This window comes from Glycine max, chromosome 8 (genome assembly GCF_000004515.6).
Source record: "Glycine max cultivar Williams 82 chromosome 8, Glycine_max_v4.0, whole genome shotgun sequence".
NCBI classification, from domain to species: Eukaryota; Viridiplantae; Streptophyta; class Magnoliopsida; order Fabales; family Fabaceae; genus Glycine; species Glycine max.
Genome location: NC_038244.2, coordinates 14,056,050 through 14,071,383, shown reverse-complemented (window position 1 = coordinate 14,071,383; position 15,334 = coordinate 14,056,050). Strand labels below are relative to the sequence as shown.

Genomic DNA, 15,334 nt, shown 5'->3' with positions numbered 1-15,334 from the left:
ATAAAAAGTGAAGGAAAAGAAAAACATTTTTTCAATATTTCTAAGCTAAAGTAACTTGCGGTTGACTTGACCCAATGATGTAATTGCTTACATCGCACTTTAGTTGAATTAAATTAAAAGAAAAGTGCTCTTTTTTTTTTTTTTAGAAGAAAAGTGGCCTCAATTGAAAATAAAAAATAATAATATTTTCACGTAGTAAAGAGAGGAAAAGGAAATAGAATGAAAAATAAAAATCTTGAATAATCTTTTGTTGTTTGTAAAATAGAGATTTTTGTTAGTTTTTAAAATTTTTATTTTAAATTTTGATATCAGGTAATGGATAACGTTAGTGAATGATAACATATGATATAATAATAAGATTGAGACCATCTATGTCAATTGTCTTAACACATCATCAATAGATCTGATAGTCAATTACAACATCCAGTGGGAGACCCATTCGGAGTTGAGGATGGGCAAATGTCCCCATTGAATTTTGTAATTTTATATATATAGTCTTAAAAAAAATATTTTGCCCCCATTGAATTTTGTAATTATATATATATATATATAATCTTTAAAAAAATATTTTGTCCCCCTATTATTATGCATCTGACCTGTGCTACTTGTTATGGGTTTACACTCGATTTTTCGTTGGAGACATTAGGCATGCCTTTATTATAATGTGATTTAGTTGATTTTAGTTTTATTGAAAATTATAATATTTTAATATTCATATCTTTATTTTTGTATATATGATAATTATTACTATTTTTTTAAAAAATCGCCATTGCCAACATCATCAACTCTGTAATAGATGAGATGAGGACTAAAAAAATAATTTATAAAAAAATTACAATTACATGTAATTATCTTATTAAATTTCTTGATAATATGAGTAGTTAATAGGTCATGAAAGTTATTGCTATCATCATTTAATACAATTACTTCCCAACAAATAATATAAACAAATCTTTAAATAACTAAAATAAAAAATTATTTTACAAAAATCAAAAGATTATTTTAAAAAATTAAAAATAGAAGATATAATTTAAATATTTTAAGCTAAATTAACCAGTGACTAACTGGATGATGTTCTGTAAAAAAACTGGATGATGTAATTGCTTACATCACATTTTGGTCGAATTAAACAAAAATTCTCTCTATTAAAAATAAATAAAAGAAATGATATTCTCAGGTAGTATACAGAGAAAAAAAAATATAAATAGAAAATTTCTTTTGGTAAAAATTGTAACTCATTCTACGGGTATTTAGTGGTAAAAATAGACCGAGTCCAATTAAGTTTTGTTAGATCATGAGTCTGGCTCGGGCTAAAAATTTATGGCCTAAGATTTTTGTAAGGATTTCAATTTGATCTACATAAAACTTTAATCTGGTCTATAAATTTATTTTATGAGCTTAGTGATAATTTAATATTTAAATAAAAATAAAAACATATATATATATATATATATATATATATTAAATATAACTTATTTATATGATATAAATATATTTTTAAGATTTACTAAAAAATAAATTTCAAAATTTAATGTAATATTCATAATCTTATTTAAAAATATATTTTACAACAACATATTTAATTAAGACATAAATTTATTTTCAATAATCTTAATTATAAGCTTTAACTTAACTCTTTTATAAATATCAACATTTAACAAGACAAACATTTTAATAAATTATAATAAATTTAATATAATAATAATAATATTAACCATGAATAATTATTTATGATTTTTTAAATAGAACCATCTAATAAATCTAAAAGATTTTTTGAATATTCAGATTTTTTATCTGTTTAATTAAATAGACTAAAATATAAATTCATTTCTAGTCACCTGACTTATTTTCATCTTTAAGTTATAATTATGACTTAGAACTCAAGATTTTTATTTAAGAATGTATAAAAATAAATTAATTCGCGTCTTAGATGTATAAAAATAAAAAATAATATATTATATTGTGAAAAGAATTAAAAAAATGTAAAAAAATTGAGACATATAAAAGATAAGATGAATAAATAGCAGAAGAAAAAGTAAATACGTTGCTTACTTAAGCCATGACATGCCTCGGGGAGTGGGGACTCTAGTCAACATCAAATTTAAACACGGAAGGTCCCAGAGCTTTGAAAGTAACGTGCTCGTGTAGAAAGCCAAGGAAGGAAAATAATACCAAAGAAAAATCCTAAAATATTCTTTGATACGGTAGTATCTAAAGTAGAACATTTGATTATACATAAAAGTCAATTTTTCATAAGCCAATGTCTAGTACTCATCACTATATATAAGCGGGCCATAACCTTCTTCTTTTGCACTACAAATCAGTTTTTTACTTGAATTTTCTTCATCCTTCTCTGTTCTCCTAGAACTTGATTACTTGAACATTCCCTATGACAGATGAGGTGGTTCTTCTGGATTTCTGGCCAAGTCCATTTGGGATGAGGGTCAGGATTGCACTTGCTGAAAAGGGTATCGAATATGAGTACAAAGAAGAGGACTTGAGGAACAAGAGTCCTCTTCTCTTACAAATGAACCCGGTTCACAAGAAGATTCCGGTTCTCATCCACAATGGCAAACCCATTTCCGAATCCCTCATTGCTGTTCAGTACATTGAGGAGGTTTGGAATGACAGAAATCCCTTGTTGCCTTCAGACCCTTACCAGAGAGCTCAGGCTAGATTCTGGGCTGATTATGTTGACATTAAGGTACCCTTCTTCTGTTCTTCAAGCTTTTTATGCTTTGATTGTTACTTGTAATTCCCTACAATTGGTTTTATATTATGCTTTTAGATTATGATGATGTAATTTGGTTGTTTTATTCCCATGTTGCTTCCTATTATTAACTTTTCCCTTCTTAGTTATTTAGATGTAATTTGGAATATGAGAGATGTTTAATGAAAGGAAAATGGACCCATTTGGATAAAAAATAGCAACTTTCTTTAGACACCTTTTTCCCCCTAGATTCTCCACAACCTGTCTAAGTGGTTCAGCTGTTTTCCGTGTTTGCTAGTTTTGTTCTTTTGTTGTTTTATTTATTGGTAAATATTCCTCAGCCTACTTTAGCAACATGTTGCAAAAAGTATTTGATTATCTTTTTAAGTGATTGATCTTATGTCTAACAAAATGTATTTGATTGTCTCTATCATCCCTTCTGGTATCACTATGGTAGATATGAGTGTATTGGTTATTATTAGTGGCTCCTTTTTTCTCATTCTTACATTTTATGATCTAATTGGGTGTTAATTCTTAATGTCGAACAGATACATGATCTTGGAAAGAAGATTTGGACATCAAAGGGAGAAGAAAAAGAAGCTGCCAAGAAGGAGTTCATAGAGGCCCTTAAATTGTTGGAGGAACAGCTGGGAGATAAGACTTATTTTGGAGGAGACAATATTGGTTTTGTGGATATAGCACTTGTTCCATTCTACACTTGGTTCAAAGTCTATGAGACTTTTGGCAGCCTCAACATTGAGAATGAGTGCCCCAGGTTTGTTGCTTGGGCCAAGAGGTGCCTACAGAAAGAGAGTGTTGCAAAGTCTCTTCCTGATCAGCACAAGGTCTATGAGTTCGTTGTGGAGATAAGAAAGAAGTTAGTCATCGAGTAGGTTTCATGTTGGATCTTAATAGCCATAGTGAAGTATTGGTCGTTCTTGACCTTTCAACTAAATAATATTTGTGTAATAAAAAGGCATTTGGATGTGCCAAACTTCATGCTTTCTGTTGGATTGTGTAGGTTTTAAAATTTTTCTGATGTATCTTTCATGTGTTTGTTGGTTTTGCAATAGAGTATTTTCCGTATTATCATATATTTGCATAGATTAACATCGAATTATTTAAAAATGTGTTAATACATGTGTCACAATAGTTTTGTGTGTGTGAGAGAAAGGTATATTATCTTTAAGAAAAGTATATCCTAGATATTCTTTAGAGGTTCAAGATCGATGAAGCTAAGTCAATGACTACCTCATGCATCCATTAACCATTTTAGAATCTAACACAACTTGCAAATCAACTTCTTAAAAAAATAGAGACATAATCGGATCCCTTATGTATTTAGCTGTTAATAAGTCAAATATTTTACACAGAAAAATAATAAATAAATAAAAGAAAATAATCATTTTACAGAATTAATCTCATATCATCATTAATTTATTTATAGATTTTGTTGTCTATCATTAATAAGAGATTACTAGTAAGTGAAAGAAATTAATTAATGTTACATTAAAAAAATTAAAATGACAATTATTTTAGAATTATTTATTTTTCTTAAACAACAAATATAATACGAGAAAGACTAATATTTATGACTTCTAAATTATTAATTACATTTCTTAACTTTTGTGTTAGATTTTTTTAATGTCAAACAAAATGTCTGTTTTGCATTCATATCTATGTTAAACGGTTATACATGACTTTTTTTATTTTTACTTTCAAGTTTGATTGTTTAAAAAAGTATATTAATTAAAAAAAATGCATTTCTATTAAATAATGTGACGATAGTAAGTTTTTTAAATATGTGACATGTCGTGATTAGCTGAGGGTGTAAAATTTTTTAATACTTATTTTTTACTAATAAAATCCACATAATTAATGGAACATTAAGGAAATATAAAAAATAAGTATTAAAAAATGAGATAAAAACAAGATAAAATAAAAAAATAAGCATATTTTTAATAGTACCGAAAAATAAGATGAATAAATAAATGCCAGTAAATAATAGATGAAACAAAGTGCATGGTTTAATGTCACACAAGTTTAATTCAGAAAACCTTCGTATTCCAGGAAAATGCGAAGGTGAGTCAAATTAACTTGACAATGCGGTCGCAATTGCGGTTGCGGAACGCTATTTAAAACCATGGTATAATATGATGTAATTTGGTTGTTTCATGTCAATGTTGCTGTTAATTCTTACCCTTAGTTGAATGTAATCTGAAACATGGGAGATGCATAATGTAAGGATGATGGTCCCCATTAGGATACAAAATAGCTACTTTCTTTAGATCCCTTTTTTTTTCCAAGATTTTCCACAACCTATATTAAGTGGTTAAGCTACTTTCCCTGTTTGAAAGTTTTGTTCTTTTGGTAAATATTCCTCTGCCTACTTAGCAAGATATAGAATGAAGTATTAGATTATCTTTATAAGTGGATCTATGTCAAGCAAAATGTATTTGTTATCTCTTTATCCTCTTCTCATTCATTCTTACAATTTATGATCTAATTGAGTGTTAATTCTCAATGTCAAATAGATATATGATCTTGGAAGGAAGATTTGGACATCAAAGGAGAAGAAAAAGAAGCTGCCAAGAAGTAGTTCATGGAAGCCCAATTTATGTTGGAGGAACAACTTGGAGACAAGACTTATTTTGGAGGAGACAATATTGGTTTTGTGGATATAGCACTTGTTCCATTCTACACTTGGTTCAAAGCCTGAGACTTTTGGCAGCCTCAACATAGAGAGTGAGTGCCCCAAGTTTATTGCTTGGGCCAAGAGGTGCCTGCAGAAAGACAGAGCATAAGGTTTATAAGTTCATTATGGATCTAAGAAAGAAGTTAGGCATGGAGTAGGTTGGAGCTTAATGACCATTGTGAAGTATTGGTCTTCTATTGGTCGTTCTTAACCTTTCAATTAAGTAATATTTGTGTAATAAAAGGCACTTAGATGTGCCAAACTTAATGCTTTCTGTAGGAATGTGTAGGTTTTGGAAAACCTCTGATGTATCTTTCATGTGGTTGTTGGTTTTGTAATACTTGAGTAACTGGATGACAGTGCCTGTTTTATGAAACTTATTTTCATAATTTGAGACTACTATAATCTCAATTAATCTTCACATGATACTTTGTCGATTATTATTAATTAATTCTTTTTTGAAGCTGGGCCCATCTTGGTGTTGACAAACCAAGGTGTTACAAAAGTCTTTATGAAGTTGTGAACTCACAAGTTTGTTTCTTCTAATTATGTTCCTAATGTACCAAAAAAGCAATAACAGTTACGTATATAGCTAATTAAAAAGAAGAATAAATATAAAGATTAGGCTGATAAACCTCTTTCTCATCTGCAGCAGTTTCATATACTCTTTCCTTCTGCATGCATCTCTTGGCTCAGGAGATAAGTTTTGGACACACTGTCTCCATTTTGAAGTTTCCAATGGTCATATAAGTATAAAACCAGCAATATAATGGAATGAGAGCAACATCAACACAACAATGCCTCCACTTTGCGTCACTGTTAATGCTTTCTTGGCACAATGGGAGCATAATTAAAAAGAAGAAACAAACTTGTGAGTTCAGAACTTCATTAAGACTTGTAACATCATGCTTGGTCAACATCTTGTATGTGCCCAGCTGGCTGGTATTGTTCCATTTACCTATGACCTCTTAGTACTATTATAACTTAAGGTTAATCATAAAAAAAACATTTGTTCTTATAACATATATGGCATGAATTCAATGAAAAGGATTTATACAGCTTCCTTTTGACAGTTACATATGACAAGTTCTGCTATTCTAAGGGATGATTTCTCATACTTTATCATTCTGTTTCTTGATCAATTTCTTAGCCATGCAAGCTTCTCATCATTGAACCTGATAACCTTAGAGCTCAAATTTGCTAGCTATACGCCAGTAATAAAGGTGTACCTTTTACATGACACTCAGTCCTGTATTTAAGATAAAATCATGCGTCGATTTTGAATAAGTGCTTCCGTTTTAATTTTTATTATTATTATCATTGTTTATAGTTCTGTTTTGTTGCTCCATTAGCCTTTTGAATAATAATAATCATCATCATAACAATAATAAATAAATAAAAGAAATGTCTCAATTGCCGTCTGAATCAGGTGCTGTTATCAAGAAATGATACAGACGAAACAACATGCATAGAAATATCAGTGATAGTGACATTTCTGTTAGTTTATTTTCATTTCTGATATCATCCACCTCCACATTCTGTACAAGTTGACTCACCAAACTCATGTGCCACTCACTTTTTCTTCCAGCACTAATTTTCTTTCATTGGAATCTTCTTTCTCAGCAATGGGAAATGAGGTGATTCTGTTGAATTTCTGGTTAAGCCCTTATGGGATGAGAGTCCGCATCGCACTAGAGGTGAAGGGCATCAAGTATGAGAATAGAGAAGAGAACCTTAGCAACAAGAGCCCTTTACTCCTCCAAATGAATCCAGTTCATAAGAAAATACCAGTTCTCATCCACAACGGCAGATCCATCTGTGAGTCACTCATTGCTGTTGAGTATATCGATGAGGTTTGGATGATCGATCTCCCTTGTTGCCTTCTGATCCTTACCACAGATCACAAGCTAGATTCTGGGCTAACTATGTCGACACTAAGGTACTTTACTTCTCTCTGATGCTTCATTTTTATTTTTTTATTATGAATGTGATTATTTCTGTTTTTTCAATCATATACAACTTAGATGCAATTCTATATGTACTTTTGTTATTGTTTTCCAATCAAAATTGGTGTTTTACCTCGATAATCTGATAATCTGCGTTGATATCATTGGAAACCTCTTATTACACAGATTACCAACGTGAAACTTCAATTCTGATTGGAGATTTTAACACAACAATTATGGAACTATGTCCAAGTTTTGTCCTTTTTTTATCTTGTTATCAAATAACCATTGTTTGAAAAATGTGAAATTTGCTACTCAACTTCCACTGTGAAATAGATGTGTGAGATTGCCTTGAAGTTTTGGACAACTGAAGGGGAAGAGAAAGAAGCTGCAAAGGAAGAATTTTTGGAGTGTCTGAAGTTATTCGAAGAACAACTTGGGGACAAGCCTTATTTTGGTGGAGACAACCTTGGTCTTCTGGATGTTGCACTAGTTCCATTGATCTGTTATTTTTATACCTATAATTTATATGGCAATTTCATCAACGAGGACAAGTACCCCAAATTCATTGCTTGGGCTAAGAGGTGTACTCAAAAAGAGAGTGTGTCAAAATGTTTTCCCGAGGAGCATAGGGTCAAGGAGTTTATTTCGAAGAAGAAAAAGAATTTGAACAGTGAGTGAACTAGAGGAAGGGTGCCTATAGGGAAATATTGCCTCTAGTTACATGTGTGCTCTATCTTCTGAATAGTGGCATTACAAGAATGAACTTAGATGTGCCTTTTTGGCTTTGGTTGCTACTTGTATTTTTTCAAATGGCTAAAGCATGTTTGTAATCCCTAATAAATATTCAAAGTGTATACCGTATACTGAAGTTTGCTTGAATTTATGTATGTTTTTTTTTAATCTTTCTATAAATTTTCATTAAATTTTATGGAGAAGTTTATTCATTATTTTTAATTTATTACAGCGACTTCTAAAGTCAAGCTTAGGAATAAACCCTTGTTACAAATTTACAAGTGTTTAATGAAATTATTCACTTGACATTACTTGATTGACACCAATATCTCTTGTTTGGACCAAAGATAACTAAACTTCCAGATATTTGTTCCCTTCACTTTCTCAGTGCAGTTGCTGCCTAATGCAATGGTGGAAAAAAAAGCCAAAGTGGTTTTGTTAGGCTCAGGGTTCGGTATTTTTGGGATGACAGCTAAGATAGCTTTGGCAGAGAAAGTAATCAAATATAAGTACATGGAACAAGATCTCACCAACAAGAGCCCCTTGCTTCAGGAAATGAACCCAGTTCACAAAAAGATTCCAGTTCTCATACATCATGGAAGACCAATCTGTGAGTCTCTCATAATTGTTGAGTATATTGATATAGTTTGGCACAATAATTGTCCTTTGCTTCCCTCTGCTCTCTACCATAAAGCTCAAGCCAGGTTCTGGGCTGATTTTGTAGATCAGAAGGTAGATTTCAAAATTTGAACATAAGAGTTATTGTATCTAAGTATATAACATGTATGTTCTTGAAAGTTATCAGTAACGACTTATGTGCTAAAAAATGTAGGTGTATCATGCTTCTAGGAAAATATGGATTTCTAGGGGATATGAGCAAGAGGTGGCAAAGAAGGACTTCCCAGAGAGCTTAAAGTAATTGGAGGAGTTTCATGGAGACAAGCCTTATTTTGGGGGTGACACATTTAGATTTGTTGATGTAGCTCTCATTCCTTTCTATTGCTGGTTTTATACTTATGAGACCTTTGGAAACTTCAAAGTGGAGGGAAAGTGCCCAAAACTTATCTCCTGGGCCAAGAGATGCATGCAGAAGGAAAGTGTATCAGAAACTCTTGCAGATGAGAGGGAGGTTTATGTGGCTGTTTTGGATTATAAGAACAAATTTATATTGAACTAAGGGAACACTGTGAAGTGTTTCTTGAAGCTGTGAGAGTTTGCCTCTGAGATAGACTTGGTCTTTACTAATATTACATATTCTGCCATTTATTTTTCTGTTTTAGTTGGTGTTAACTCGCTGATAAGTGGTAATAAATGAAAAGTCTAAGTATCTGAATAGACTAAGTTTGTACTCAACAATTTGTGCACCAATTTTTCTAGGCAAAGTACGTTTAAATTATGAAAGGATGTGCAGGAGTTTAAATGTGAACCATGCAATAACAAGTAAAAACAGAATTAAAATTCTCTCAGACAAATCATCAAACAGCTTCTGGGCAAAGAGTGCAGAATTTTTGGTTGCTGTTGGGTGTCTAGCCTTTCTAAATCACTCTTGACCTAATATTAATAATTTTTCACCATTCATGTATTTTTTATTTTAATAACATGAAAAATATTTTATAATCAATTTTAAAATAATAAAAATATTTCATAAAAAACATAAAATGCTCCTAAATTATGTTTTAGGCACTGTTTTATCAAAACCCATAAAGCAATTAGATATTGTTTCACTCTCACAAGTCAAAGGACTCTGAAATGTCAGAAAGGGCTGTGGGTTGGGCAAATAGATTTTAGTTCACAAGTTTTTTTTTTCTTTTTTCACACTTTTTTATGGATTTTAGATTACTTTCATAGCTCCTTAATATTTTTTATCTTAAAAATATCTTGAGTTTTACATATTTAATTTTAATAAAAATATGAGAATTTTATAAAATAAAAAAATATATATGAAAGATTATACAAATCCAACAATTAAACCAAGGTTAAAACCTAAAAGATTGTGACAGTGATATAAAGTCATTTTATGTTTGCATGAGAAAGAACAAGTTTTTTAGTATGAGAAGGAAGACTATCGATTTTCACTGAACAAAATTTATTTGGACCAACAGCAGTCACACACCACAAGCACCTGTTGAATTGATAACTACTCGTAATCTCTAGAAAACAAAAAAATGAGATTAACGAGCAAAAACAAGCCAATTCCAAATGAATTGAAAAGAACGTGGTGAGCTTTAGTGACATACATGGGCAAATATCTAGGAAATTCCTTATAATTATGTAAAAAATATATATATTCCTTATAATTATGTAAAACAAATATATTCCTTATAATTTCTATCCAAGCATCAATAAATAGAGAAACTAATTTTCTCTTACATAGTAACTCTGTGAATAACATATTGGATTATTCAAATATTTGCACCAGCAAATTCACTTATTTCAAAACAAATAATTTACTTAAAAGTCACAACCTGATCAGACACTTCTTAGGAATACTTAGGATTATTCAAATATTTGCACCCACAAATTCACTTATTTCAAAATAAATAATTTATTTAAAAGTCACAACCTGATTAGACACTTCTTAAGAATACTTTGGATTATTCAAATATTTGCACCAGCAAATTCACTTATTTCAAAATAAATAATTTACTTAAAAGTCACAACCTGATCAGACACTTCTTAGGAGTACTTTCAGAGATTACATGTTACAAACCTTTTACATTGCAAACGTTACAAGCCACTAAAGTGCTAAACATGGTATAAAATTGAGCTATGAATATCTCTCTTTTGCATATGGTATCATTGCAATGTCAAAGAGGACTAAACTAACAAAGAACAGTAGTCAATCCTATGAGTAAGAAACTGAAGATTTTTCTTCATTGAGTCAGTATTAGCAAATTATGATAATATTCTATATTCTATGGTGCTTTATTAGCAATTTTGACTACAAATGCCTCGGTGCTTAAAGCCAATTGATAGGTGAAAGAAAGAGCTACTTGATTTCGAGGACAAGAAGGCTTCCTAACTCCTAAGCAATATGGAGACCCACCAAATTATCATACACAAATGGTATGAGTGGTATTTTCAATTCTTGAACCCACATCTGATAGATGCATAACAAGTTATTGTGACTTCAAGATCTTAAACACCAAGAGTGTTTGGATACTCGTTGTATCCACGTTAAACTGAAAAATTACACACTTTCCAAAGCAAAAAAGCCAAAGCAGGTGTGTGGAAGCTTTGGCTTGCAAGCTGGTTGCTTTGGATGCAAATCCTATGCAAACACACCCTAAATTGAGTAGTTTCTTTAATTAGCATTGAGTCTCTGGTAAGGGTCAGAGGGTAAGATTGGAGCTTTGTCGTCATTCCAGACCTCATCAATGTATTGCACTATAATTGCAGATTCACAAATGGGCTTGCCATTATGGATCAGAACTGGAATTTTCTTGAGAATTGAGTTCATTTGCAAAGCAAAGGACTCTTGTTCCTAAGAATCTCTTCCTTGACACCCTTTTCAGCTAATGCAATCCTAACCCTCATTCCAAACATGCTAGCCCATGTATCCAACAGAACAACCTCGTCTGCCATCGTTGCAAAGGATCACCAAAACACCCAACTCAAGTTATGAACTTGCCAGAAAAGTGTAGATATGTTGTGGACTAACAGGACAAGTGGTCATTTATAATGAGACAACTTTTTACATTTTTTTGCAATAAAGAAATGTGCAGATAGTTCTCAAATGGGCGAAACGACCTTTTAGGCTAATTTTTTTCTTCTAAATACTAAATGGGAATAAATTTTAAATAAATATCCATATAAGTAATAGGATATCTCATTTTTTTTTAAATTTTACTTTGAAGTCCTAAATAATTTATGACATTAAAATCGTAAATAATTTTATTTAAATTAATAATTTTATTTTAAATTTTAATTAATATTTTTTATATTTCTGTATATTTTTTTTTATCTAATACTTTTATATGTTTTATATTTTTTTTTTCTAATTGTAGTACATTCGAGCGAGTTTAACTTTAAAGTCATATATATATATAACCCCAAATTCATTTTATTAGTGCTTCATTTATAGAAAATATATTAAATAAAATAATTTAACAAATATAAAAAATATTAAATAAAAATATAAAATAATATTATATAAAACAATATAAAAAATATTAATTTAAATAAAAAATATACGACTTTGTATATTATTTTTAGTTTTATGTAATATTTTATATATTTTTATATATTATTTTATTTAATATTTTTTTAATATTTGTATTTTTTTATTTAATATTATCTATATTTTCTATATTGTTTTATGTAATATATTTTATATAAACAAAGCTCTAATAAAATGAAGTTGTGGTGATATGTATGATTTTAAAGTCGAATTTTGGAATGTACTATAATTAGAAAAAAAATCTTAACATAAAAAAATATAAATATTAAATAAAAACAATATACAAAATATAAAAATATTAAATAAAAAATATATAAAAATATAAATATTAAATAAAACTAAAATAATATTATTTACCACTTCAAATACCTTACAATTCCTTCCTGAATGTTTGTTTAAAATTTATTCCCATTTAATAATTTTTAAAAAATACCCCTAAATCATTGTTTCGTCAAATGTTTTTGTTGAGATAGAAAAAAATATTCGTATGTATATTACGTTAGCAATTACGTCTATTCAATTTACCTATCACATGCTCCACCATACCCTCTAAACTACGTGTCTAAATACCTTTTTTATTATCATCTAAAGCAAAAGATGATCAGAAAAATAATTTTATATGATGTATATATTACAAACAATTTTTTTTTTTTATTCAAGGAGAACGTATCCAAACAAGACATTTCCAATCTAGAAGAATGTCGTGACTCGTGAGCTCCAATAATGACAAACGTATCCTAGCATCAATACAATAGAGAAATATTTTTTTTCTTACATTTGCAAAAGGAAATTCTCATATCAAATGTCTCAACCAGATCAGAGACTACTCATTAGGAGTACTTTTGGAGATAATGTTGCAAACTTTTTTTAAATTGCAAATTTAAATCAAACTATCGCTGTCAATAAAAATAAATAAAGTTACAAGCAACAATTATAGTAAACACGGAAAATGAAAATGGTAGAAAGATAAGCAATGAATATCTTTTGCATATGGTAGAATTATATAAAATACATACAATTCTTAAAATACAAAGACTTAAAACAAAGATAAGAATAAATTCAAAATTTTAAACTTGTGGATTTTTTTAATCACTTTCTTGATTTGCTGTCATACCATTTTGCTTGTTATTATGTTAATTGGTATACCTTCTTTTTCTTTAAATTAATCTAACAAATTTTTTTAAAAAAATTGAAGTTTTTTTTCTTCAAATTATCATTAAATTTTAAAATAACAATAAAATAATACAAATTAATTTCTATTAATTAGTTGAAAAATCAATTATATCAATACCTCCAAATTAATGAGGACACCATAGAATTTTTTTTTCTTTATAAAAAAATCTAGTGTCATCATATCTAGGAGATAAGTCTTAGATGGATCAATAATATTGTTGTGATTTTAACTATTATTTTAAATATCCAGATGATCTAATTAAATTATTTTAAATAATTAGAGAATTCAATTAAACTATTTAATAATTGAAAAACCTAGTACATTTAACCTTTATTTTACTACAGGATTTACACTCTTAGCCGATATAGGTTACGGCCAATTCGGATACTAATTATTTTAGTGCCAAAAACTAGCTAGTGAGGAAAACAACTATTTCGATGACTTGATAAAATGAGATTTTATTGATCATAGGTGCACAACTTAAAACAAAAATAACGACATTCAACCCCCATCTTAATCTTGTAAAGAGTAGAAATCCTAAGTGTTGGGCAAACCATAAATAACCCGAGCTAAACAAACACAAAATTAAAGTACTCAAGGCCTTTTAACATGCAAATCTTCATTGGGTTGATCCACGAAGTTCCTCTATTTCGAATCAAGTTCCTTCTTCATTTCCACAACTGCATCATACAACTCCTTCTCATCAGGAAGAACTTTGGACACAGTCTCTCTCTGGATGCATCTCTTAGCCCAAGCCACGAGTTTAGGACACTCTCCTTCCATTTCAAAGTTGCCATATGTCTCAAAAGTATAAAACCAACTATAGAAAGTGATCAGAGCAATATCAACAAACCCAAACGTGTCACCTCCATAAAAAGTTTTGTCACCCAATGTCTCTTCTAGTTGCTTAAAGACGGAGATTAACTCCTTCTTCCCTGCCTCATGCTCTTCTTCTCCTTTAGAAAGCCACATTTTATTCCAAGCAGGATACACCTGCATTGAATATCACAAAACTATTATTGGTAATAAAAACATAAATTTAACGTACAAAATATAAAATTCTAATACTCCTCCCACCAAAATATAAAGGTTACTAAAAACCAATTATATATTCTCATTTGGACTCCCATTAGAAACACTCATTTGCTTTGAAGTTTAATAAAATTTATTTTAATAATACAAATTTTTGTCCACCTTTTAGACTATTTTTTTATCCATTGGAATAAAAAATAAGTAATAAGAAGGTTATAACAGATCAAATACTCTACTCAATCAACTGAATTAAACTTACTACCTTTTATAATATCTAAATTCACCAAAGATCTAATTTGGAAACAATTATATAAACAGATTATTAATCAAGACTCAAGAGTTGAGCGTGGATATCAATCATCAAATTTTGAATTGAACCTTCCAAATTTGAGTAGACCCAAAAAAGAAATCACATGATCTACACATTAAACCAGCTTCTACGTACCTTTTTGTCAATGTAATCTACCCAGAATCTGGCTTGAGCTCTCTCATAAGGATCAGAGGGCAAGATTGGAGCTTTGTTGTCATTCCAGACCTCATAAATGTACTGCACTATAATTGCAGATTCAGAAATTGGTTTGCCATTATGGATGAGAACTGGAATTTGCTTGTAAATAGGGTTCATCTGCATAAGCAAAGAGCTCTTGTTGTTGAGATCCTCCATCTTGTGTTCATACTTAACACCCTTTTCTTCCAATGCAATCCATGCCCTCATCCCAAACATGCTTCCCCATGCATCCAACAGAACCACCTCGTCGTGCGACATTGCTGCACAAGATCATCAAAAACACTATTGGAGTTGTGAGATGGAAACAAGTGTAGATGCTGTTGGCTACAGCATGGTGGTTCTTTTATACTGATA

The 15,334-nt window shown here is 30.0% G+C and overlaps 2 protein-coding genes and 3 pseudogenes across 3 annotated transcripts; 3 read left to right on the top strand and 2 right to left on the bottom strand.

The window, feature by feature from the left end:
* The first annotated feature begins 2,336 nt into the window (after positions 1 to 2,336).
* GSTU41 (glutathione S-transferase) lies at positions 2,337 to 3,796 on the top strand. The gene is made up of 2 exons (NM_001251762.2): positions 2,337 to 2,704; positions 3,259 to 3,796. The coding sequence occupies exons 1-2, from the start codon at positions 2,390 to 2,392 to the stop codon at positions 3,601 to 3,603; spliced, it is 660 nt and encodes a 219-aa protein (NP_001238691.1). The 5' UTR covers positions 2,337 to 2,389; the 3' UTR covers positions 3,604 to 3,796.
* A 3,114-nt stretch (positions 3,797 to 6,910) lies between these two features.
* On the top strand, positions 6,911 to 8,254 carry LOC100819909 (probable glutathione S-transferase; annotated as a pseudogene). Its single transcript, XR_003267890.2, has 2 exons — positions 6,911 to 7,344; positions 7,688 to 8,254. The product of XR_003267890.2 is annotated as a probable glutathione S-transferase (transcript).
* On the top strand, positions 7,206 to 9,439 carry LOC100820445 (probable glutathione S-transferase; annotated as a pseudogene).
* Positions 9,440 to 11,370: 1,931 nt separating this feature from the next.
* Positions 11,371 to 11,970, bottom strand: LOC121175306 (glutathione S-transferase 3-like; annotated as a pseudogene).
* Positions 11,971 to 13,879: 1,909 nt separating this feature from the next.
* On the bottom strand, positions 13,880 to 15,296 carry GSTU38 (tau class glutathione S-transferase). The gene is made up of 2 exons (NM_001251783.2): positions 14,918 to 15,296; positions 13,880 to 14,433 (listed from the first exon to the last, which is right to left on the bottom strand). The coding sequence occupies exons 1-2, from the start codon at positions 15,236 to 15,238 to the stop codon at positions 14,086 to 14,088; spliced, it is 669 nt and encodes a 222-aa protein (NP_001238712.2). The 5' UTR covers positions 15,239 to 15,296; the 3' UTR covers positions 13,880 to 14,085.
* Positions 15,297 to 15,334: the final 38 nt, after the last annotated feature.

Bases quoted from the DNA above. Each gene is read 5' to 3' on its own strand.
- GSTU38 (NM_001251783.2), bottom strand. From the start codon at position 15,238: ATGTCGCACGACGAGGTGGTTCTGTTGGATGCATGGGGAAGCATGTTT. The intron at 14,434-14,917 runs GTACGTAGAAGC...TATTCAATGCAG, and splicing joins TAGATTACATTGACAAAAAG to GTGTATCCTGCTTGGAATAA.
- GSTU41 (NM_001251762.2), top strand. From the start codon at position 2,390: ATGACAGATGAGGTGGTTCTTCTGGATTTCTGGCCAAGTCCATTTGGG. The intron at 2,705-3,258 runs GTACCCTTCTTC...AATGTCGAACAG, and splicing joins CTGATTATGTTGACATTAAG to ATACATGATCTTGGAAAGAA.